The 26,780-nt window shown below is 44.0% G+C and overlaps 1 protein-coding gene across 2 annotated transcripts in view; it reads right to left on the reverse strand.

The window, feature by feature from the left end:
- DMRT1 (doublesex and mab-3 related transcription factor 1) overlaps positions 1–26,503 on the reverse strand; it is a 54,581-nt gene extending 28,078 nt beyond the window's left edge. Inside the window, exons 1-3 of one of the 2 annotated variants that reach the window (XM_052701069.1) lie at positions 26,139–26,503; positions 24,114–24,300; positions 5,507–5,790 (exon numbers count right to left, since the gene is read on the reverse strand). In XM_052701069.1, the coding sequence (XP_052557029.1) occupies positions 5,507–5,790; positions 24,114–24,300; positions 26,139–26,405 (738 nt within the window). In that variant the 5' untranslated portion in view covers positions 26,406–26,503. The remainder of the gene's footprint in view (positions 1–5,506; positions 5,791–24,113; positions 24,301–26,138) is intronic. The other variant, XM_052701068.1, reaches the window with a different exon arrangement.
- Between the last annotated feature and the right edge of the window lie 277 nt (positions 26,504–26,780).

Raw genomic sequence — 26,780 nt, forward strand, 5'->3', positions numbered from 1 at the left:
GCTGACCCTTGCAAACATGGCTGTACTCAGACTGCTCCAGGTGTTTTTGTTTCATTCATAAAACCAACTAAGCACATTTTACAGTGTGAGGAAAAACAGACTACGACACTCTATCCCGAGTTCCTTTGATTCTAGCATAGAAAATACAAGAGACATCTATATCTGTCCCTCCTTGATAGACAAACCTAATTAACCTTTGCTATTTCTGTTCCAACCTATTCTTTGAGACAAAGGCAGTGACCCATAAACAATATGTTACCATCAGAATCTCAACTGCTGTGACATCTAGAGATATAGCCCTATCAGCAGTATTGGAAAACAAACTGCTTAGATTAGCTCCTCCAAGAAATATGGATTACATTCATGTCACACATGAGCTGTCAGAAACATTAGGATACTTTTAGCATAAATCTATACTGTGAAGGGTATGTTATGAATACAGTATATAATACACTGCTTACGCATAAAACCAGGATTGTGACTAGTGACTTGTGCAATGTGTATGTATGCACACATGCACAAAAAAACATATTTACACATTTCACATGTATTTCTGGAGTTTTTCTGCAGAATTCTTTAAGAAGGCCAGGCTTACTGGAGGGAAAAACTGAGCCAGAAACAGGTTGTGGAAGCCAAAAAGAGCAATCCTCTTTACAAGAGAAGTAGCTACCATTGGAGTTCAGATTGCTAGTTGCCCTGCCACAGACATGTTTCTTCGGACTTAGCAAAAGAGAGTTTTGCATGTCTTCTTAAGAAATCCTTAAAAACTGTTCTTTAATTCAGCCATGTGAATTATTTCACTTCCAAATAGTAATAATATTAGAAAATGTATTCAAATTTCTCAGTGTGATTCTCAGTGTGTTTTTCATAGTTTTCCTCTGAACTGTTTTAAAGAAAGAATTAAAGAACAGTGGTTCTGGAAGTGAAAACAAAGTTCATTAAAAAAAGAGGAAAAAAAAAAAAAAAAAAAGAAAGATCAAGAAACCAAACAAAAACCTTCAGCATTAAACAAGCTATATTAAATTCTGAGATTTGTCCAAAACCTTTTGGCCAACCTTAAGCCTTGCCCTAAGTAGGAACAACAGGAGTAACTACCAGGGTAACACAAGAAAGTCCTGCGTTGGTGCCAGGTGTGGGGGCACACTCAGCACCTTACAGATCTTGAGAACTAGCAAGGTTTCAACAGTTCTTAGGGGGACACAATGCACAAGGAGTCACAATTATCCTTACATTGTAGATCACATGCCACCAGAGTCACTGCCACCCTAGAGAACCTAAATCTGGTTAGATTAGGATTTTGCCATCCAGGTTTTTGTTGTGTTTCTGTGGTTAAAAAACAGGCTGGAGCCACCTCAGCTTTTTCCAGTTACAGTCCCAGCAGATGAGTGCAGAAGCGTCAGCTTCTACTGCGTATCAATACACTGACTTGTGATACTCATGTTAGGGAACTCATTTAACTTGTTTAATTTAATTGGACTGAATGCGCATAAATTCCTGGGTAATGAACAATAATTAGAGACACGTGGCAGGGTCCAGTTGCCCACAGAGAAGGGAAAGGAGACACATAGTAACCACATCTGCTGTACTTCCTTTCACATTTAAACCTGTGTTTGCTTAAGATGCAACATCAAGCATACCCGATCACTTGCTCTAGAGCTGGGAGAAGCAGCAGAACCTGACTGAAGGGTTACAGCTTCGTTACCTTTAACAAATCACAATGGACACAACTTCCGGCGTGATTGTATACAAATGAATAAAACCCACACAGAAATATCTCAAAAATGTACATCTCTGCAACTCCACGGAGGTACACGAGCCTCTCTGCAAAGAACAAAGACTAATGAAATTTGACATTAATCTACATTAAAGATTCAGTGATTCAGTTTATTTCCCAAGGCTCAATGATGCATTAATCCCCATCCCTTCCCACACACGCTCACATGTTTCCTCCCTGACTTCTGTCCCTTGCTCCTTAAATTCTCCGACAGCAGACAGCCAGGCTGCTCAAGGCCTGCCTGCACCCAGAAGTTACATTATTTTAAGTACACAATTCCCCTTGCAGCTGCAGCTATTCCAGGACAAGTGAGCATCTGCCAGCTCACGTGGTGGGAGTCTTGTCCATACTGCCTGAGCCTTCCATCATGCAGCCCACACACATCTACTACAGCCCAGTAAACTGCATGGCAGGCATTGTGCAGCTACTATTTGGTTAAAGGAGGAAAAAACAAGAACCCTAACCAGAGCAGTCAGCACCACCAACCACACGAGCAGACCCATAACTGGAACAGGTTAAGAAAACTTTTCTATCCCAAAACAAACCAATCAGTACAAGCAGTCCAGGAAAAATGCTCATATAGACAGCTATGTGTTTTCTCTACAGAGAAGCAGCATGCGTAAGGCTGCCAGCAAGCCCCTTCAAAGTGTAAACAAGTTCCTTTCTTCTCACAGGTTGTGCTTTAAAACTCCCTGAAACTCCTCACTGATCTTCCTTTGCTAGTTTAACCATATTTAGCAGCTGAGATCTCATTCTTACAACAAAATGTATTTAGGACCCCACAGAGTTTCCAATTTCAGCACTGCCACACCCGCTGTCGTCAACTATTAGCAGTCTAGCACTCACTGCAAAACTTTTAATAATTATTTGTGCAGTGCTATGCTAGCATAACGCTATGAAAATCCTGTGATTCATAACTCTCCCAGCAATTACAATCTTTCTCGCAGATCAGTCTCTGGGAAATATCATGTAAGAGGCAGAACACTGACCCTGAACTAGACCTAGTGCTACTGAGCAGCAGACGTGGGTTCTGGTTTCAGGCCATTTAGAAGTTGAGGAGATGTTACTGCTGCAGGCATTAAGTCTTACCTCTAGACCCTCTGCACAGACTTGTTATCACAACAGTCTAAGGAATCCCATAACACTGCCCTAGAACAAATTCAAATCAAGGATGAGAGTACAGTAAATTTATATAAATCATGTAAAACATGATTTCTCCTGCAAGCTGGAAAGTTGGAAATAAGCACGTGAGGATTTGAGCCTGCTGGTGGAAGAAAATCAGTTGTCTCCAACAACAATCACATTTTCCTGTATCATCTCCTTCACGTGCCTCTAACTGGAATGGGACCCAAGTGCAAGTTAGCTACAGATTTTGCAAGGTGAGAGTAAAATGCATGGAAAGTAGGCAATTGCATTTATTTCTTTAGTGGGTATCCTCAAGAACAAATGCAGCTATTCGCATAAAATGTCTATGATACTCAGTCACAAAATCATAGAATCAGAAAATAGGTTATTTTTGATTCATAAGTTCACAGAATCACAGAATGATAGAATCCGTAGCATTGAAAGGGACCTCTTCAGGTCATCTAGTCCAACTCCCCTGCAATGAACAGAGACAACCACAGCCAGATGGGGTTACCCAGGGCCTGATCCAGCTTCACCTTGAAAGTCTCCAGGGACGGGACACCAACCACCCTTCTAGGCAACCTGCTACAGTGCATCACAGTCACATTAAAAGCTAATGGTAGGTGTCAAACGTTAGGTGGGTGTCAAGAAACAGGCAGGCTCACAGTAAGTTGAAGGACTCTAGGCCGAGACTTACACAAATGCTTTATCTTCAGATTAAGTCAACAGAATCGACAGGACACCACCTTCAATCCTACACTTAACACGTAAGAACACATCCTCATGGATTCTGATCACTGTCTAGCATGTCAGTACATAGCATTTACTTTTGTTTTTGCTAATCAAGCAAAAGCACACACTCTTCTATTGCTTGGAAGACTTGTGAAGCAAGGCACTAAGCCTGCAACAGCTTTACTTTCACCACACAGAAATACCCCAAAACAGCCCCTCATTTGTGTAGCAACAGTGTCTTCAAGCATCAGCACCAGGCTCTTCCTACAATAACGTCATGTAAAAGCTCCAGAGAAATAACTTTCTTATCTGAATTACTGTGTTCCAGTGTGCAGTGTCAATGCCAGAACACCATAATCAGAATTAAACCTAAAGAAGGACTGCCAGCGTGCCTCATCACCACCCACAGAATCCTATTGTTTTGACTCATTTTCCCCTTGGTCTGGTGACCAAATTCAGCAACTACAGAGGCTGCTACTGATTAATCTTACTGAAAAGATGTGAAGGTCACTGTGGTGAAGACAATCAATGCACTGAAAAAAGAAAGCTCTTACAGTGTGGGCTAACACAGCTGAAGGAATGGAGATATGTCTTCTCCCCACACAACCGGATTCATGTTGAGAAGAGGACATGAAATAATACTAAATGGAAAGGAACATGAAATAACATTAAATGCAGTCTGCTGTAAAGTCAAGATCTCAAAATTCATGGCCCTATCAGCTGCTGCCCCAGGAGATTCCTCCTTTTCAGGAAATTAAAGGTGTCCAATGCTGAGAAAGCCTGACTTAGGGTAATGTGACCTGGTAATTGTAATTAAACCCTAGTCTCAGCTCCAGCTTCTCAATATTGGAAGCTAAAATGTCCTTTGAATTGCTAGAGCAACTCTGGTCACCAAACGGGAATACCAACTATTCCCGTCAGAAACAAGATGTTTCATTCTACTTTGTAGAGAGGTTTTACAGCAGAGCCCTCGCAGAATGCCAGCTGTACCTCTTCAGTGCCTGCTTTCTGCAGGAGATGTCTCCCTCTTCCTGCTCTCAGTTAAGGGACATGGACATACACAGAGGATGAAGCTTCCCGAGTTGAATTTGAGACAGAAAATGCCTAATTGCAGCCCAAGGCCAAACAAAGCACTCGTGGTCACAGGAATGACTTCAACTACTCTAACAAGAATCCCATGCTTTGGTAATTTCATCTTTATCTCAGTCTTATACAAGTACTGAGTGGGATGCTATAATTATCAAATTCTAGAGAGAGAGACCTTACTTGAACTTATATACACTAAGAACTCTGAACTGGTATAAAAAGCTCTGGTGCTAATCTATCAGATACAGCCTGTGACTTGATCTATCAAAGCTGAAATCCCAAGCCTTAGAGAGGACACTGACAGCATACACCATTAACAACAGTTCATGCCAGATACAAATGACAGCCACCAGTGCTGCAGAATATCATGATCTCTTGAACTTGATGGGATGAATTACTTCAGTGTTCTGAATATGAAACCTGAAAGATTAAAAAAGAGGTTGCTGAAGAGCAAAGCCTCTCAGAAATGACAGTTGAAGCTCCTGGGATGCAATGATGGGTAATTCTGGAATTGTTTTTTTTGTTTTTTGAAAGCAGCCCATCATCTACTATGGTGTATATAAGACAAAATCAACAGGGTGCCTTTAACCTGTGTCTGCAGTGTTCTGTCTAAGCCTTACACTGTACTTCATCAAACCCATCTATTTTGGCTAACTTTCTTACAGAGGGTCCCAATCCCATCCCATAATCTTGTTTCTGTTTTGCACTGCCATTAAACTAAACACACAAAGTCAGTATCAGATCATCATCCACTTCACTCCTCCACACAACACCTCCATAGCATCGTACCTGCCATTGTTTTCCTGACTGGCTTGACATGTATGTTGCTGGGAGGCTTCGAAGGCTGTTTTTCATGGCTGACCCTACAAACGTACCCCCTGTCTCACTTGAGGAAGGCTCACTTGCCACTGCCATTTGGTACTGGGAGTAGTTGTACAGGTTGTTATAGTAAGGATACAGGGATGGCTGGTAAAAACTGCTGTAGTAGGTGGAGTCCACAACCAAATCAGACGTGCTCTCCAAGTGCCCTCTGCTGGGGATGGAAGGGATGTCCTGAATGAGCATCCGTCCCTCTGGAAAAAAAAAATAAAAAAAATTATGAAACAGGAGGCTCCATGAAGAGCAATATAGTCCACCCTCTGGTGGACTATACACCACTGTACACCACTGCTCCTCCCGAGGGCTGGATAGAGGGTAACACGTAGGAAGAGATGGAAGCTGAAAGAGAAACACTGCTGCATATTTGGTGAAGGCTCAAGTGGGCTGATGTTCACTCAGAACTTGAGAACAATACTTCTACACATTGCACAAGCTGCAAAGCAAAATCAATTGAGGGTTAAGACAGTATGCTGGGTCCTTACGCAGCATAAGCTGGACTGATGACAATATACAGTAGCTAATGATGCAACCTGCTATTCTTTTTGAGTTATAACTGCATGCCACATCTCTGAATTCCTTGGAAGTCAATCCCTTGTTAATGCAAAATGCTTTCTTTACTAATCCCTCTCTGCCTGGCATGCTGCAGGCAAGAAGACATTTTATCAGCATGTCCTTAGAACTGGCAAACAGCCACAAAGCCAAGCAAAACTGCAGCAGGGAATGCACAGCACTGTCAGCCAAGGTGCCCCAGGAGCCCATATGCTAACCCTGAGCAGCGAGGCCCTCAGTCCTTGCCAGCCCCCATACCCAAATTTAGCTAATGTTTACCTACAAATTCACAGAGCATAACAAGCTCCCACACCACTGGCAAAAGAAGAGGAGGGATTACTCATGACTTGCTACCTGCATTCTTCAGTGCCTCTGGACCGAAGGCCACTCCTGCAGCCTGTTCAGCAAAGGTCTATTTCCACTGCATTCTCTAAGGAAAAGGAGCTCCTTGGGGCTGCCTCAAGTCGCATTTTCTTCATTTCTATATCAACTGCTGCCCTGTCATACTTTCAAGGATGAAAAAGTTCTCATGGTATTGCTTTGCAGCCCAGTTCTGACACACTCCATCAGCTGCCCATCCAAGCCAGATAGAACAGACAGCAGCTACAAGCTTACAATCTCTAACCATATAGCAAACGCACATTTATGAGAGCTCCCCTGAAAGCAATGCCTCCTATGTTACGATGCTGGCTCACTACAACAGAAGCAGATGTTGGTGGTACAGCAGTAGAAGGTGAACTTTCCCACCAATATTCCATTACATGTTGTTGCTGTGTGACAGATGGCAGCGGAGGGGCTGTCTGACAGAACGGTGTCTGACATGGAAGTGCGTATGAAGCAAAGGTATGCCACTGAATTCCTCCATGTGGAAAAAATGGCACCTAGGGACACTCGCTGACACTTGCTGAACTTTTATGGAGACCAATCAGTGGATGTGAGCACAGTGAGATGGTGGGTGGCATTTCAGCAGTGGTGAAAGTGACAGTGGTTCAATTCTACTGGTGCAGGTTTTGAGGAACACAGCATGCAGACTCTTGTTCTTGTTTGTACTGGCAAAAATGAATAGCTAATGGTGGTGGCAATGTCAAAAAATAGTGCTTTGTAGCTGGGAATTTGCTCTATCAAATAGTATTATTACGCTCTTTGTATCTTCTGTAGTTTCCATGCAAATAAATAGGAGGCATTACTTATCGAGCAACCTATGTACGTGCTTTTCCTTGTCCAACTCTATGATGAAGAGAAAAAGGATGTGGATTAAAGAAAGGCAATGAGATATCAAGGGTTGTCAGTATGAAGATGCAGCAGCATGGAGAACAGCCAGCAACCAAATAAAATGCCTGAGAGACAGATGTTAGGCAGGTCTTGTTTGTTTCATATTGTTCCTTTCTCTTTTTATCTGTGTACCTTAGTTACTTACCTGTAAAAACAGTATTGCGCATTTACCAGCCTCTCACAGTTGGAATAACAGTTTCCATGGTACTGTGTATTACGCTGTACACTAGATCCAATGAATAGTTTTATCAATTACTGTTGTTTTATGATCCAACTTTTTTCACTTCTTCAGCTGTAACAAAAACTCTGCAGTCATGAGTAGTACCATCCCATGTTCAGCTCTTGCTGATTTTTTTGCTGAAATCAATGAACTATGCATGTTTATTAGCAAAGAGTATCCTGCATTTGATTTTTCCACCACCTGCCCCTAACTGAGCAAGAACCCAGCAAGCTGGCTACTTTCAGAGTATCTCTCACATTTGCACACAGAAGAGCCTGCAGCACCACTAAAGACTTCTTACTGTTTTTGTGCTTTCATATTTTAATGAAATTTTAACATGGATGACATTCTGCTTCAAGGCCACTTTGTCTGCATCTTTGACAAAATCAGAACTTAGACCACTGTTACCTGCAAGACAGCAATTCTTCCTGATAAATCAGAGCACCAGCCTGACTCCTTTCCCCAGGGTTAGCTCCTGAACAATGCTGCAGTACAACTCTACTGCTTTTCATGCTGTGAACTAGAAGACAGAAGTAAAATTTTTCCTGCTGGGATACCAACTTCACATGAGATGGAGACACCTGAAGTCTGTATGTCATGCTTCACATACATGTAATCTCTTCTAAAAATCTCCACTAAGCCTTTCCACCGGCTATATGCCATTGGAAGGAATAATACTTTTCCTTAGGAATACTACAAATATGAGAGATAAAAGGAAGACAGGAGCTCCCTAAACTCAACCAAGGAGAACTATCCTGAGATGCAGAAGAAAATGAGAATGTAGAAGAGTTTGCTGTGTTTAAGAAAGCCCTTTGAAAATATTTCATAGACGAGAGATCTGCTTCTAATCATCCTAAAAATCATAAAAGCATCCTTGATGTCTCTGTGATCTTCAGCTGGATGGTAGCGCTACGGTTGCTTCCTGTAGAAAAAAGCAGGGGTGGTAGACCTTTGCTGCAATAAGTATGAGAAAAATATGCATTTTGCCTTTTATCTCTTTCTATCTTCTACCTGTAGTTGGGGCCACAATTACAGATGCGTGTATGTGCTCAGTTGCTGTCACTCATTTTTCTTTTACCTAGCTGTGGAGCAGCCCCCAGTGGTTCAGAGCTCAGAAACAATGGAATCCACAGTCCTTGTACAACATTTCTAACACACATCCAGTCTGAGCTATAGCCACACCACTGACATGAGCTCCCAACAAACAAGAAGAGAAAGCAAAAGCTATGGAAAAAGAAAAAGTTCAAGTGAAGAGACAGACAGCACCATCTCAGTACTTCTGTGATGGAGCTGCGAAGATGACCAGAATTTATTCTTCCTAAATCCCAAGCCACATCATGATCCTGAAGATGGACTGGCAACATCCACCAAGGAGCAAGAGAAAGCTGCCACATGCCACAATTCGCATTTTCCTTCTGAACTTAAGAGATGAGTTTTTCTTTGATGTCATATGACAAGTCTCTGCTTTTGTTTGGCAGCATCAGGAAAAGATTCAGTGCTTCACCTGGAAGAAGAGAGACATTTCACACAAGACATGATATTTATGTCATCCACACAGACATGTCAGGCAAGTTCAGAGCACTCCAGGGGTACTCTAAGCACTCACAGTCTTGAACATAGTTGCCAGTATTTGCAGTTCTTCAATGACTACCAGCACACAGTTGAGAGCCTTGCTGCAATAAAGCACCATGCTTTTACACCTTCAGGCTGGCTGAATAATCTCTATTTCCTACTACTAATGCATATATTTTATATATACAATGTATATAGAACATATAGAACTGTAAGCATGCTAAGCAGAAGAATTCTGTTACTAATGGATAAAGCTCTGCAAGTCCTGAAGAATTTCCCTGAGCCATACAAGCTCAGAAAGAAGCATAGGTTGGAACAGCCAGTACATCAAAGAAGTGCTAAGAGCCAGCAGGAGCAGAATTAACAGCTGAAGAGCATCACCAAACCATGCTTTCAATAAAAAAGACATTTAGAGACCTGCTCCAGAAGATTTAATTTTATTGTACATCCAATAGAGTTTTTGCCGCACCACGCTGCTTCTTCACAGCTGCAGTCTGCAAACTAGCAGGTGGGGAAAATGCACTGCTCTGGGCTACAACATCCACAACATGGCCACAATCTGTAGATCAGAGCAGATCTCCTTTTAACACTGGCTGTAACTAAATTTGTGCAGCACGGGGCTCTTTGGTTGGTCTTTAGCTTGTGGGCAGCTCTGGACATGACATCCACCTCCTGGGAGAACCTTCTCAGTGGCCTCACCTCTGACTGCGCAAGGCTCAAGCAATCTGTCCTACTGAAAGGAGGCTGCTAGGCTTTGCCTGCGTTTTTTGCCTGCAAGGAGAGGATACCAAGGTCAAGAAGGCAGCTCTCAGCTCTTTTTTTTTTTTTCAAATGTAATTCAACACAGATGAATAGCTCCGCTTGCAAGGAGAAGGTCCTCCCCTGCTTCAGAGCCTGCCGCATTACAATACCTGCACGTGAGGGGCAGCCCTGAGGTTCATTGCTCTGAAGGGAGCAATTTTTGACAGGAATTAAGCTCTCAACAAGGGAACTGCTGCTGTGCCAAGAGACTCCCACTCTGCCCCTCTAGTTGCTCTTTTAGAGCAAGGCCTTTACACTGGTCTTGGTGGCCTTCGTCTTCCTTTAGAAAACTCTAGGAAGGGCTTCCACGTCTCTGAAGCAACCAGGAGAAAAAAACCTGCCATCAGACCCAAATTTTACCAATTTGCAAGCTGCAGCTAGGGCATGGCTAAAATTACGGGGCTGAGCTCATGTAAGGAGGAGCAGAAACTGGCAAGTAAAACAAAGCCAAAGTTGTTAGAATTCTCACTTTGCCTTTGGGACACTAAGCCTACAGCACAGGGATGTCTGAAGCCCTCCTTGCATAAGAAGTACTGTGGCAATGAGTTAATGGTATCCCTTCATGCAGTTGTGCCTTTACATTTCCAAGCTCTTTTCCTCTTCTCTACATCTTAATTCATGTAGAGAACCGATGCTACTTTTTTTGCACTATGTACGCAGTATGAAATACGACCCACTCCTTCATAGAAGATCAATATGATGCATGGTAAATACTGCTATTGATCTTGCAGTGTTGTAGGCGACTCTCCAGTTCTATGGCATATTAGTAGTAGTTAACCAGTAATTCATTTCAGGATGGCTAGGATTGTCTTTTAAGGAAGGTGAGTTCTCAGGGTCAGTCACAGATAAGGATCTTATATGTTCAATAACCTGAGAGAGGCTACCACCTTCACTTAGCAGAGCATGGTGAAAAACAGTGGTCCAGTCCTCAGGTAATGCAAGCCAGTCTCAGAACATCTACTTCAAAAAAATATGGCAATTTACACAAACTGCAAATATGCATGACAAAATCAGCACAGAAGCCTGTAAATGATAATTCTTTCCCTTTTTACTTTTTGAGATGACAGAGAAGAGATGATAGGAAGTTTTCAGGAATTTTTAATATCTCTATCTTAAATACACAAACATGTTTTTAAACCTACAAACCAAGAAATGCAAACATTGAATTCACGCTCATCCTCATATGGACCAGTTATACATTGTGCAATACCCTGATATAGGTAATTTACATATGCTTGGGTGAGTTATTGATGCTGAGATCAAATGCACAGCAGGTCCGTACTATTTAACTTTCTTAGCCTCTAGAGAGCCTCTAGAGAAGGCTGGCAGCATTGCACTGCATATAGGGCATGGCTACTGGACCACATTTAGGAATTCGTAGCATAGTGCAAGGCACAGACAGAAGCAAGATGGTAACTATTTTAAAAATCAGGATAGCACATACAGTACAGTTTCAATGCCTGGGAGCATGCAGTAGCACAATTTAACTCACTGATGTGGCTGCAATTGCTGATTAGTCTACCTTTGGTCATGTATTTCATTAGGGAGATTCTGCATACAGTATGACAAGAGAATTTCACTGCCTGCATCAATTGACATGAGTTCTTTGATACATATATGAGATAGTAGTTCTTATTTATCCACTTGCAAAGAAACTACGCTTACAAAGGTATGTTGCTGAAAATGCAAAAGAAATGCAACTATTCAATAGCACATTTATTTGAGGAATAGGAAACCACAATGAGTTTCCAGTGAGGAGGGTTCCAGCTTTTGGTACTTTACATTTGCTGTAGTTTTCAATTCAGAGTGACTGTATTCATCACAGCAGTGTCTGCATCTATCTGCACAGTCAGCCTCTGCTACCAAAGACAGCTATGCTGTTAAAATTCCAAAAATCCATTGTTCAGCCAGGAAACACTTGCCTTCATACCTCAACAAATTTCGGATTTGCACCCAACTATTTCCCCTTGCTCAGCACACAAAGCACCCTTACACTCTACTAGCTGGCGTGGCAATATTATGTCTTGCAATGCCTTAATTCAATTCAGAGCTGGCTTTGATTTCGGACAGTAGCCTTGAATAAGGCTGCTGTGAAATCACTCCCTAACTTAATAATCAGAAACACTGGAACAGTATGTTTCTCCCACCAGACAATCATGACAGAGCTCTTTCAGATGTGAAAGAAAGTTGGCATCACTGCCTAGTTTCTGCAGAGACATCCTCCAGGAAACAAATTCACAAGATGGGAGAGAGGAGTATTTCTCTTTTCTTTCCATTAGAAGTTGCAGATAATCTCTGGTTCCAGTGCTGAACTTTTAGCTTGCTATAAAGTTAATGTGCTACACAACGTTCATTCCAGGCAAGGCTGAGGGGCTGTGTATTTTCTGCCACCCCCAAAAAAGGCCATTATCTGTAATTACCCATTACCATGCATAATTATTTCTTCTATTCTGGTCTATGGCCCCCAGGACTTTATGCTGTTACAGCTGACTGCATTATCTTATCAAATTTGTTAAGGAAGCTTTTTTGACCTTTTGAGCACTTGTCACAGCACCTACGAAAGCTGGCTGTAAATTGTCTAAGCATGTAATGCATGATTTATTGTATATACCCTGCACACTGATACCATAGAAAATATTACAAAGATACCTTCTCTACTCTCTCCCCCTCCCCACCTTGCAACCAAAAGGAAAAGAGGAGGGGGAAAAGGAAACCTCTCTAGGAAGAGAAGGAAAGGAAAACAAAAGGCCAGATTCTCTCTGTGTGAATTTGAGGAAGTAACAGCAACAAATGGCTAACCCTGAACACTGGCCTCCAGAGAAAGTCTTGGCTTCCCTGCTGTGGTTTCATATCCTTTCCTATGCTACCATCAAAGCTTCTCCTCCACTGTTCCTTCACAAAGAAGCCCAATTGCTGACAGTTCAGCAAACAGAGAGGGAGGCTTTAAACATGTTCTCTTCCCAACACACAGCTTCTGCCAATGCAGCATGAAGCCCTGGGTGTTACAGACAGATTTGGAGTAATATCAGATCTAGAGGTGGGTACAGAAAGATCCAGGTATTTTTCTCCCCTTTCCTCAAAGTTCCTAGCTAAGGACCAGATGCTGTCTCGCATGGCAGCATTATTTGCTTCTGCTGATAAGTCTCAGTTAATCAACATGCCATGTCACTCTGCTCTGCTAGGAAGGTGAGATCTGACCCTTGGAGAGAAACAAGAAAAGACAAACTGACTGCCTTTATCCCTCATCATCTCTTTTAGGTGACTGAATGTTCTCAAGACACATGCCTATCTGAAAGGGATATTCAAGAAATTATCCCTTAGGTAATTCCAGTGAAAATTATTTGAAAGCTTTTGAATTGTACGACAGAATAAACTCCTCAAATACAGGATAATCTTATATGCCATTGTGGTAACAATCAGTAAACTTCAAGGGCTGCATACGCACTTAAGCCTAAAGCTGCATGGTATGAATTATTTTAGTATAAGGTGCACCTTTCTGATTAAGACTTCTCCCTAAAAGTACAGCAGAAAAGGAGGCATGGGGGTTTCCAAAAACATTCCTGAATGTATACCCTAAGAGATGGCTTGCTGATCCTCTGCTGTGAAGAGATAACTCTTCCCTGCAGCTTCCAGGCATAGCTCTCCAACAATAGGGCCCTGCAGACAGGAGCAGTGGCACAAGGAAGACATGGTGTTCTGCATGCACAGAGCAGGTCACACAGCAGCCTGGAGGATTGCTCTGGACCCACTGCCACAGAGACAAGCTCTGGAGTCATACGGGGCTGTACACCATTCATTCACTTAGAGAAAACAAAACTTGCAGTTCTTCCATGTTTGCAGTCACAAATCACTCAAAAAAAGTGTGCTTTTTCCCTCACTTCCCTAACTGCCAACAACTACAGCCTTGTTTTGACCTCAGAAGTCAAATTAGCCTTTCTTGTTCCTTCTTCTTGGGTATCACTCACCCAAAGAAGCATGGATGCTCAGCTGCACTCGGAACAACTTCTTCCAGAGGGGGATAGAAAAAAAATCTGTTACCAGTTGTATCAGACAAATGTACTACAGGCAGCTGTGTCTCCTGGCTAGCAAGACTAACCACAGCCAAAACATCTCAGCCCATACCCAAGAACATGGCCCAACTAGGACAGATACATTATTCTCCTTAAAGATCAAATGCATATTAAAAGTAAATTAAAGACTGGCAGTGCAACAACCCTGCACTCATCCCAGGCTCCTTGCCCTTTCCCACACAGGGACAGACCCCAGTGCCTCCTCTCTCTCCTTATCAGGGCACCTACCCCTCCAGCCCCCTCCCACCACCCCAGACTCAGCAGTGGGCCACGGCCTGCCCGTTGCCTGCAGCAGCTCTGTGTAACTGCTCTGCAGACCTTATCAGCAGCAAGGCATAATGGAGCTCTGTCTGCAGCCCTGGCCTTATCCGCACTAACGTCAATGGCTGGGCTCTCCTGCTTCTCAAGGTTTATTCCACTGCCAGAACAATACCCATTTTCACTTCTGAAGAACAAATATTACTTGTTTTCTGCTCCTAACGATGACTCTGGAGTTGTGACACAAGCAAGCACTGCCTGGGGTTCAGCTTTTCCAGTTCCACCTCCACAGGGTTCATGGGGATGGTGCATCTCCCCAAAACAGCATTAGCCAGGAAGAAGCACTGCAGAATAAAACTGATGCTGTAGAGACAGCACATTTCAAGACAATTCAGGAGTTTCTAGACTTACAAGTTTTCTTCATTGGCTTGCTTGTGCCCTAACACACCATCTTTTTACAAGGTACCATTTTGTTGATAAAGTCAAAACCCGTCTAGTGAAAAGAAAAGAAAGCTCTAACTTGAACTTTCAAAGGCACAACCAGTTCAGAACAGTCATAGTGGAAATTGATTAAATCTTAAGGGAGAGGGTCACTGAAGGGCAAAGTAAATTGCTGCGTCTTCCTGTGTCTCCACCACAAAGCCTTCCAAGCTTCAGCACACGTGTGCTGGTTGAGATCACAGCTATGTATTTGCCCATAACTATAAGAGAAACCCAGAGGGCAAGCAAAAAGGGCACCACCCTCACCCTCTCTCAGCCTCCAGCTTATTTAGCTCAGTGATGTTCCTGATAATGGAGTGGACTGGCCAGCATGGAATATCAAAAGTCCTACAGCCACCTCACCAACTTCAGGCACAAGAGAAATTCTCCTTCCCATCGCCCGTCAGTCGTTGGCCATACACTTCCAGCAGGAACCACCATTATACAACCTGTTCTTCTGCAGCAGCAATGCTGAGAAAGGACAGAATTCTCCATTTTTCACTTCTGGTGAACGTTAAAATGGCTCTTTTCTGCATTGGAGCTCTGTGCTCTGCACTGCCCACCAGCCCATGTGCCTTTCTATCACCTAGAAACACCACTGCAGTGATTCTACGTTTGTTTACAGAATGTCAGTAAAAGTGTTGCAGAGATCAAAGCTCAGACTGGATTCCTGTGAGACTTATTTATAAACATCACTGTGTTAGACTCCCCACTGCCCATTCAGAACTTTCAGACCAGCAGAATAATCCTCAAAACCATTTTACTCTCATAATTTTTATCTTCTGTCAATTCAGTTTCTTAATTAAGATGTCAGGAGATACAAAATGAAATGCTTTACAGAATTTGCATCAAAGTATTTCCCTCTGTCAAGCAATTTTATAATGATGAAAGGTTACTAACTTAATAGAATCTTTGATACACGTTTCTGGAAATACACATTCTGAAAACATCTCTTAATGGCTGTATTTCTCCCCTTACCACAAATCTCAGCCCATTGGGGTCAATTCCACCGCCTTCACAAAAATTAAGACCAGACTTAAGGTTTGTAGCCACACATGCATCCATCTCCAATTGCTATCTTAAACACTTCCATGACACCAGCTTTCTTCCTGGCCTTAGGAATTTCCTCAGTGTTAAAAGTCTACAGGAAATCATTGTTAATGGATCAGAGAGATCCTCACCCAAATTCTGTACTTTTTAAGAAAAAAATGCATGCAAGTTATCCAGTCCTGCTGACCTTAGTTACTGCTGAGGATGAAAGCAGAATGTCAGCATCTCTATTAACCATGTATTCCACATATAGAATTATTATCCCATAATGGACCAAGTCGCCATAAACTCTGAGTGCGCGCATTCCTGACGCAATTTTAAAACCTCACAGTTTTAAGATTCTTACTATACACAAAACAATTCTTTCAAAGGAAAATGTAATTTGAGGGGGGAAAAAAAAAAAATAGGAGGAGGAAGAATCCCAGCTAGGAGACTTCAGCTTGGCATAATAAATTTCCCAGTTACACACAAAACCCCAATCTAACTCCAGCTAAAGAGGAACTAAAATACCACCATCAACTCCTGCAGAACTGAGAAGGCACATTTTGTTCACATTTAGTGCACACTTCATAAAAATGATCTGCTGCAAGCATTTAGCAAGCAACTTAAAAATCCTCCTATTATGACTGAAGAAATAAAATCTACAGAAAGTAATTTTTATTTCCACACTTACAGCAGGCTTCAGGCCTTCAATAAGATGTCTGTGGCAGCAAATTTCACTTCCAAAACCTTCTGCAGCCAACCAGAGACATGCAGCAGATGTTTCTAAGAATGCTGTGGGACAATGCTTGCTCCTTTGTTATGTGCGCTTTCAGTCTTTCTAGGACAGTCACTGCAACTATACTCAAATATTTGTTTGTAAAAAAAAGAAAGTTAAAAAAAAATAAAGAAAAAGCATTCAAAATCTTTGAACATTATTCTGAATGCATGAAAATGAAACACACTATTTGAATTCTACAGGGTATGCTTGTTAAACTGAGACAGCAAATCAATTTACAAATCTAAAAATTATTACCATGAATGACAGCTAAGAGGATCAGCACAAATAAAGTTAGCACTTCAGAAAATTAGCAGCACAAAAAGCAAGCTCTCTTCTTAATGTTCAGTGTAACCACTGGCAGAATACGTGTGTATATATATCTATATATATATTCCTCTTCATGTACAAACATTTAACTTGCTATTTAACAGGCATGCAACATGCTACTTATGTGCATAACAGAAGCAAAACTTACATTCAACTTTAGAAAAGAGAGGAAGGAATTAAAAGAGAAAGGAAATCTAGGAAGAAAATCAGAATTCTAGACAGTCATTGAAAAAAAAAAAAAGAAAAACAAATAGCCCAGACACCTGCAGGTCCAAAGAAGCAAAACTGAGAGGAGGAGAAAGAAACTCAGTGCGGATTACATGTAAAGGGATCTAAGTCATTAACAGGAGATCAAAGAGACATTGGAAGGGAGGCAAGGCTTTACAAATATCTGAGATAGGAGACCTTGGAAGAAATACGACTGGGATAAAATCATTATGGCTCACACTAAAAAGCTAAGGGGAGTAGGATGACGGCTGGAGTTAGCTAGAGTCCACACTTGATTATAAGCCGTATGATGACAGAAATCCAGGTTTCTACTAAATAAGACCAAATAGAAATGAAAAAAAAAATAAATCAGGAGGGCTATAAACTTTGATATGGTAGAAAAACCAACCTCCAGGAGAAGAATTGCTAGAGACACCCATCAAACCAAGCCTACTGAACAAAAACCTTATGCATGCACATCACTCTTGCACAGGATCACTGCATGGAAATAACACCATTTGGACCCAGAAAAAACTGCCTTCATGAAGATGCAAACTGAGCACTAATTAATTTTGTTTCTGCACAGCTGACAAACTGAAAAGCACAGCAACTTAACTACAAAAGCTTACATCAGCCAGGGTTCTGGGACATCAGTAGCACTGCAGTACGGTACAGCTTGGTACGTAAGCCATAACTACAGGAGCTCCAACAGCAAATGGTAGGCCAAGCTGTAAGCAACACAAGTGGTATGAACAGAAACTAGAGTCAGGATTAAAAAACAAAAACAAAAAAACCTTTCTGCTTCTACCCTCATTTCACAAGAAAAGAAGCTCAGTACTTAAGGGACCCTTCATAAGCTCTTCAAGAAAACAAAGCAAAGAGGTGCAACAACGTTTTTACTTATATAATGGAACTATTCATAAGAGCGACTAAGGCCAGCAGATTCTAAAATGCAGGAAAAAGTACAGCAAAGTTAACAGGTTAAAAATTTCGGAAGTCTTCAAAACTGCATTTTCAGTCGCCAGGTCATAAAACAATAAATCTACTGAAAATGGAACATGAGGCACTAATGTAAACATAAAAGCACGTTTATAAATAAAGCAGAAGAATGCAGTCTTTAAGGTACTAGAAAGCATGAGAAAAAAGAAAGGAATCACACCAATTCTCAGTTAAGGAAGCGTGCAGTATGTCTTCACTCCCCACTTCTATCTCTTCTCAAAACAAGAAAGCCCCACACATTCAGATAAGCCATAATAACTGTTTCAAGGACAAAGAAAGGAACAAGAGGTTAGTTGCAGATAGTATAATTATGTGCCCATGGATAGAAAACTCTCAGTACATCCACTCCTGCTCCAGTCTTTATCCTGGTGTGTGTAATGACTAAAGGAAACCACAAGCCAACACAGATAATTCTCTAACTGTGAATGCACGTATGCAAATGTCAGTATTATGATGGAGGAACGTCCAAGGTACAAAGAACAAGGGCTTCCAACCAACTCCCTTGCCTTCTGCAGGACGAGAAGACTGGAGAATCTAGTTCCTTGGGCAATTCACATAGCTGCTACTAACATCAATTCCGCACAGACAACTGCCAAAAGCACAGGGTCGTCCTGTAGCTGGTTGACATACACCCAGAAACCTCAGCCTCACGTGAGAAGACAAAAATCAAAACTTTCTATTCCCAATTCTCCGGGGAAAAGCGCTCTTCTGAAATGTGGAAGGATTCCAAGCTGCCTGTGGGATTCTACCTCTACTCTACCAGCCAAAGGCCTGCCACAGAAGCTCTGCTCCATAGCAAGCAGGTCTGTGGGGCAACGACTGGGCCCCAGCCTCCTCTGCTCCCTCCTGTAGAAGACTCCCAGACCCTGACTCTGGTACAGAAAGCCTCAGATGAGACCTTTGATACCTCCTGCAGAAGCGAACAAACACAACTGTTTCTGGAGTTGTCAAAATCTTTCCACGCTGCTACATCCACAGAAACTTCAGATGCAATAAAAGCCTGAAGGGAAAAATAATTCATTCCCTTTTAGCGACTCATCTCTGAAAATCACCGCTAGCTTCATCTCTTTCACTGATACAGAAGAAATGCAGCATATAAGCAGTCTGTGCTTTGATTAATAAGCACGTGTGACACTTCAGAAGTTAGAGAAACACAGGCACCTACACACAAGGGAAGCTGCAAAGACAGTGAAGAATATCACTTCAAATGAGAAGCTGCAAGCTTAGCAAGAATTAACCGGAGAATTAACTGGAAACATCTAATCAGGGATGCAGAACCCTGCAACACTATGATTTATTTAACACAGTCTAACAATGTCCACAGGCAATGCATCAAGCAGGAAATGACAAAGCTGCAGGCGATTTCCGTCATCTAGTTCAACCTGCACGTTGATCAGAATTTACCTTCATATTAATCACTTTAGAACACAGGCTAACACTCTCTTAAACACCTCTCATGATTATGCTTCACTTAACTCCTTGTCCTTATGCAGGTCACTCCATTGCTAATTGCACTTCCAGTTAGGAGAAAAAGTGTCTACTGTCTAATTTAATTTTGTCTTTTTTAGTTTCAAGCCGTTGCTCCTTGTTATGCTGTCTCAAGCACTGTAAATAATCCCTCCCCCTCCTCCATATTATTACCTCTCAAATATTTATAGACTGTTATATCCACCCTTAGTCTCCTTTTCTACGAGCCATACATCATTTCTGTCACCCTTCCCTCTATCCTTTCAGATTTATCTATGTCCTTTTATAATGAGATGCTCAAAACTCTTCTGTGGTGCTCCCAAGTACGGCTAAGCCATCACCGGAGAGAGGCAGACACAATCCCTTGCTTAACAAGCAATGCCTTTTTGAAGAACTCTGAGCAGAATGCCTGTGATTTCTGTAGAAATAGAACACATCACAGCCGTGGTCAGTGTGCTGCTGAGATCATTACAAGATGACATCAGTCAGAAATGAAAATAACCTGTTAGGGGAAAGCTTCACCCCGAACTGCAGAAAGTCTTCAGAGGTTTCCAGCCTGAGGTTTATGCAACTGGGAAAACACCTGACAGGCAGAAGACAATCCCCAGAAACTGCTTCCCAACACAAAGCCCTGCTTGTGTTAATGCCAAAGCAAAACTGTTGACGTTCATAAGCTCCCAAACAAACATTATTCTTTTTCTCTCATTTTAACTATCATCTTAACAAGAAAATCTGGAGAAAAAGCAGACTGTTATGGATAAAAAAAGGTGCTAATCACAGGTAAAAAATGCATTTCATTTATTTGTTTGTTTGTTTATTTTGTATGTTAGAATCACATTATCATTTAGGCTGGAAAAGACCTTCAAGATCATCAAATCCAGCTGTGAGGAACAAGAGTAAAACATTCCAGCTGTTAACAATCTAATTAGAGACTTATCATGTTCAATCCTGCTCTTTCATTTGAACAGACAGGTTTGTTGGCTATGGGAGAAGCTAGGTTAAAACACCAGGAAACAATGGACAGGGCTTCGTGACTCTCAGTATTGAAGGACAGTCAGCAGAACCAGAGGGCAGACAGCAAATGAAACTGGTAAAGTACTGGCAGCATGTACAAGAGAAGAAAATGATAACTGGAATGCAGTGAGGAAGCAATGACAAAGGGCACAGGGTGGTGACTACTGCAGGCTCACCAAGACCTGCAGCCTCCACGATAGGCAAAGCAGCTAACATCTTTCAGACTTCAATACTCTGACTTAACAAGAAAAAAAGTAGGCATTTTGAAGAATTCATAGAATAATTTAGCTTGGAAGGGCTCTCTGGAGCTTCCTTCACAGTTGGATTATGTTGCTTAGGCATCGTCCACTTCAGTCTCCATTACTCCAGGGTGGAGATTCCACAACCTTCCTGAGCATCCTGTTCCCTTACTTGAGCACTCTTCATGGTGAAATGTTCATGGCACCTTCCTGATCTTGCTCATCAGTTGATCAAAATGAGACTTACTTGACAAAACTGAAATTCTGACTGCATGTAATGCTATATTATAAAGACTTGAAGGGATTTTCTTTCAAAAATAAAATTTTTTGCATTTTTTTTTTTTAATCAGACCATTATATCTTTTAACTATAATAGCTCACTTTTTCATCCCGTTACTCAATACAGGACAACAATGACTAAAAGCCTGTAGCAGCAGTGTTTGAAATCACAAGAATCATACAAGAGGTCAATAAAAAATAGAATATCCAGTTAGATACAATCATGCTGAAAAGGTAACAGAAAAGCAAAGGAAGAGAAAAGACGACAAAATTATCAAGATAAAATCTCATCCATTCCTCAAAGAGTTTCAATATGAAGGGAGAAACTACATACAGCAAGGTAAGAAAAACACTGTTTTGTTTCCATCACGCATAGTAAATGTAACAAAGGGAAATAACAAGTGCAGGGTTATTACTTGTAGTTGCTGACAGTACCTTTACCTGGTCAGCCAATGACAGTACAAAGGCATGTAAACAATGTAAGCGAAGCCAACAGCAAATAGACCCCTGTAGAACACAGAAGCAGCAGCAGGTATGTAGGAGCATACAGTAATTCTATCTATTCTGGGTGCTTCTAAATTAGCCGAATGAAAGCAAAGCAAAAAAAAAAAGAAAGAAAAAAGAAAGATCTATTTTCCAGAACTCTCCATTACCTCTCCTGCAGCTATCCCATCTCACAGAGGCCAAACATGACTCTCCACGTGTGACCAAAAGGGAGGAAAGGTACAAAGCTGCATGTCCTCCATTTAGTGTGCACAGCTCTCTCCTGAATTTCCCCCATGAATGACCACGCTGTTGTCCTCCAGTGATTTCTAAATACTGAAATTGCAGAGATGGAAAACCAAACTGACATGGAACTAAGAAGGATCCAGGCTTAAAAACATTGCACTGAGATATCTCGAGGGCACATTTTAAGCACTTTTCTACCACCTTTCCTGAGGTTTCACATATTTGCTAGCCTAACCAAATACAGTTGCCCCACAGGAAGAAAGACAATTGCTTTAGATGCCCTGCAATCACAACTTGTTGCCCTGTATAATTAAATAGCCATTGTTTTCAAACAGCCTGTAACTCTTTTAGAGAAAACACACAGAAACTGCAAAATATATTTTCAGGAGGTTCAGCCACCCCTTTCCAACACCCTACAGATGTCCAGATGGCTGCTATTTCTCCGGAAAAAACAGGAGGAATAACAGGAGGAGTCTGCCCCTTCAGAGCAAGCACGGCTGCTGAGCCTCAGAAGGAAAATGGCAAACCCCTATGTTAACAACTGTAATAATTCATTTTTCCTCCCTTCAAAAACAGCATGTCACAAAGGCATCTGAAAAACAGTCTCCGGCCTCTGCAGGTGCTGCAATATTTCTGATTTGCTGATAAAATGGATACAGTGAGGAAAGACTCTCTGCCTGGCACTATGTCTGATTTGTGTGACTCCTTCATACATTACTCCTCCAGTGGCAAACAGTGCTCTGCGTGGTGGACTTCAAAAGACAAACGACTCTTGTGAAGCCGAAAACTTACCCAAGGAAGAGAATTACTTCTGTCAAAATGATCTCTAACACATGTCATACAGGGACTGCAGCTCTCCCAGGAGCCCCAGACCTCTCCAGGGCTGGCAGGGAGCTGCTGGCTCCCACTGCAAAGAAAAGTTGGAGTCTGCCTGCGTTAACTACTGTCAGTTCTTACAAAATGCACACCTTAGCCTACCAAGCCACCTCTCATTTCTTTGGTGCTGTGTCAATTTAATTCAATATATGCAGATAACTCCCACTGCCCTTCCTCCATTCTCTGCTGAAGACTGGGTCTCCTGCTTTGACTATGTATACAGTACCAGTAAAAGAATAATAGAATAATAGAATCATGGAAAAGACTTCTCAGATCATCTAAATCCAATAGTCAATACTACTGGAAATGGCCTGTGGAACAGGACACACATCCAGGTGCTGTGCTGTTATCACTTAATTCAAGGCACTGACCCCTTCAGAAACATCTCTTTAGCTCGAAAGAATATTCACCTGTTATTAACATCTGCACAGATGATTAAAAATGAACTGCATTTCCTTTTTTTTTATGTCTTTTTTTCTTTTCCTTTTTCTGCCTATCACAAAATCATTAAGCAGGAAAAGGCCTCTAGGATCACCTAGTCCAACACTAGCCTCTCCTCACCGTGCCCACTAACCATGTCCCTCAGTGTCCTCAGTGCCACATCTCCACGGTTCTTGAATACTTCCAGAGGTGGTAACACCACCACCTCCCTGGGCAGCCCATTCTAATGCTTCACCACTCTTTTCAAAAAGAAATACCAACGGTCTATACAAGAGAAGTCAATGATGTCAATATTGTTCTCTTGTACACTCCACTGCTCTACCTATCAGGTAGAAGCTCTGCAGAAAAAAAAATGACTTGCCTGGAGTCAGCGCCTTTTAGTCCTCGTTGTGCTCAGGCATAGTTTTACTACACCCGTGAACAAATACAGTTTGTTTTCTGCCTGTTTTTGCAAAGGTCAAATGCAATACAAAGATTGTGCAGTAGGGTGGAAGGATTGCCACCAGCCCATCATGGCTCATCGCACCTGGCTGCATGGCACTGGGGGACCCACACCTGATGGCAGCACCCTTACACAGCTCCTGCACTACGAGGAACTTTGCATCTCTGCAGACAAGCAGCCAGGAAGTAAGTGGTTGCCAGGACTGGCAGAAACAGAGGAGGAAATGTGTTTGGGGAGAAAAGAGAAAAACTCCTTGTGAATCACTACTTGCAGGTCCACATACCATGAAATTCTGAGCTATTCTGAGCTGGTCCATTCTGAGCTAAATTTATTTTTCAGGTGGAAATAATGAAACATGATGGACAAACACTGGCTTCTTCCTTCTTGCTAGCTGCACCAGGCAGCATACACAGCAGCAGTGCTGCCTGGGCAGCAAGGAGCAGTGGGCCTCTCACCGGTACTGACCTGGTGGTGCGCTGGCTGCTGCTGCTGCCGCCGTGCTTGTGGAGTGCACAGGGCTGCTGCTGTCCTGCAGGAGACAGGAGCTGCTGCTGCTGCTCTTCTTGACAGCTGGCTCTGGGGCGCTGGGCAAGGGCACGGGGTGGCTGATCCCCAGCTCCTCTTCCTGGGCTTGCTGCCTCCTCAGTGCAACCTGGGGAGGAGAAAGCAGATGTAGGGCACAAGCAGTAATGGCAGCAAAGCAAGGCTCAAACCCAAGGGTTTTCTTCTCTAAACTTTACAGTGCTGACATCATGATCCAGCCAGTGGGTATGGGAAGATAAAAGAGAACTTACAAAGCCATTTAAAGCCCCTTTTCCATGCAAACACCTCTGAACGAACCCATGAAATGCTGGGGCTACTCATACAGTAAAGCTGACTGTATAGCTGCTCTTAGTTAGAGCATACTGTTAGAAGCACCCCACTCTGCTGACAAACAGCTCTCGGGGACAAGAAATGGGTCTGCTTTACTGTTAAGGCAGTTCTTCATGAGGGCTTATCCATGCAATCTGGTGCTCTTCCAAAGCCTGCTGGGCTGCCTTGCAGCTCCCTGTTGGAAACCATGTACCCACATAGACCTTGCTTGGGGCAAAACAGGCTTTGGAGCAACAGCAGTGTTGAGGAAAAAGCAGGAACTGCTGCTACTGTGTGCTGTGCATCAGTCCTCACTGGGACACTGCAAAACAGCTCTCTGCCTCCTTCCTGCCTCTGCTGCTCTGTATGTGCTGTACTCACTAGACAATGAGGGCTCCTCAGCGACCTCTGGGCAGCAAGGCAGTCCAGCATGGCTCTGCCCATGCTGAGCCCCAGCACACAGACAGACAGCTTGCCTACAGCCACCTCCGTTTACCTTGCCACACAGCTGCTGGCCTCCACCTGCATCCGAATCTCAAGTGATCTGCCCCAAGCTGCAGGCTGCAACCACTTCTTCTGTAAGTTCTCCTGGATGATTCCCCAGCATTTCCCTCTGGCCCCTGGCCATTCTCAACAGCAACGCCATTCACACACAGACATGTAGTATACCACCAAAGAGAAATCAGCGACAGCTGGTGAAACACTTTCAGAGCAGAGCGTGTAGGTGTGTGCACACTACGGAACTCAGCCCCTCTCCTTGTTCCGACCCCACAAGTCAACAGCCTTGACCTGCAGCATTCCTCTGGTGCGGAAGGACTGCTGCAGGGATACATCTGAAGGAGTACAGGCAGTGTGGCTCCCACTCCAACACCCCTCAGTGTGGGAGGGAGGGCCTCAGTGCCACTTCCCAACTAGGTAGGGAGCAGCAACCCAGATGTCACCTGCGTGGTCTGACAGCCCTGTGATCATCTGATGAACAGGCCTGCGCAGGACGGGATGCAGCCTGCTTTGCTGCCAAACACCACGGGTTTGTCACTTAGGTTAGGCGTACCTGGCTACACACCAAGCCTCTTCACACAACACACGGGAAGTTTTGAAAACACTGTTTAAAAAATCCGCCTTTTTAGAAATGAGCTCAACCAAAGACACACAGGCTCAGATGTACTGAACGCAAAAGCTGCAAGTGGAAGAGAGCTACTAATGTCTGGTTGACTAGGTTACTCTCTGGCTAAAAGCAAGTTGTCAAAGAGGAGAGAAAGCCCAATTTGATGTTAACTACAACTTCTAGCACAGATTCACTTATTGGAAGGGCACAAGTGCACTTCAGTTTCAGCCGCTTTTAAAGCAGAAGCACAGTCAGATGTTCTACAAGCACTGCCGGGTGCGTTCGGCTGCCACTCGGAGTGCAGAGGTGAAGCAGCCCGACTTCAGCGTCGAGGACACCGCGTGCAAACAGACATCGAACGCCGCCCGAGCGCCTGCTTCCGTCGGGAAGGGCAGCGGCTGGCTCCGCCCGGCCGGCCCCGGCTCTGCGGGCAGCGCGCTCAGCGGCCGGCCCCGGCCCCGCTCCCCCCGGCCCCGCCGCGCGGCGCGGAGCTGCGGACGCTGCGGGCACCGCTCCGCCGCCCCGCGTCTCACCTGCGCGGCCATCACTCGCTGCCGCTCGGCGATCAGGCTGCACTTCTTGCACTGGCAGTCCCGCCACATGCAGAACCGCTTGTGCCCCTTCAGCGGCGAGGAGTAGCCGTGGTTGCGGCAGCGGGCGCACTTGGGCAGACGCGGCAGCTTCTTGCCCGCCGCCGGGGCGGCCGCCATTTGGGCCGCCGCCTTGCCGAGGCCGCCCGCCTTGTCCCCCGGCCCGGCGCCGTCCGGGGGCTTGCTGACGGCCGGGGAGTCACTGGGCATGGCGGCCCGGCGAGGCTTCGGCGCGGCTCTGCGCGGCCTCGCCCCGTCCCGTCGCGTCCCGTCCCGCCACCCCCCGCGTTTTGGCGGGAGGCCGCAGCCCGGCCTCGCCCCTCCCGCCGCCCGCCGCCCCCCGCCGCCCCCCGCCCCCGGGCTGCTAGCCACCAGCCCTCGCCCCCGGCGGGCCGGGCGCCGGAGCGGGCCGCTCTGCCCGCCCTCCGCGTCCGGCCCCCGCGAGCCCAACCCGGCCGCGCCGTCGGGGCGTCCCGGGCGACCCTGCGGCGGAGCCACGGCGGAGCTGTCGGGAGCCCCCGCCGGCGGCGCTCCGCGGCCCCGCTTCGTGCCCCGCTGCCCGCGCGGGGTTCGGCGCGCGAGGGT

This window comes from Tympanuchus pallidicinctus, unplaced genomic scaffold (genome assembly GCF_026119805.1).
Source record: "Tympanuchus pallidicinctus isolate F22 unplaced genomic scaffold, pur_lepc_1.0 scaffold4, whole genome shotgun sequence".
NCBI classification, from domain to species: domain Eukaryota; kingdom Metazoa; phylum Chordata; class Aves; order Galliformes; family Phasianidae; genus Tympanuchus; species Tympanuchus pallidicinctus.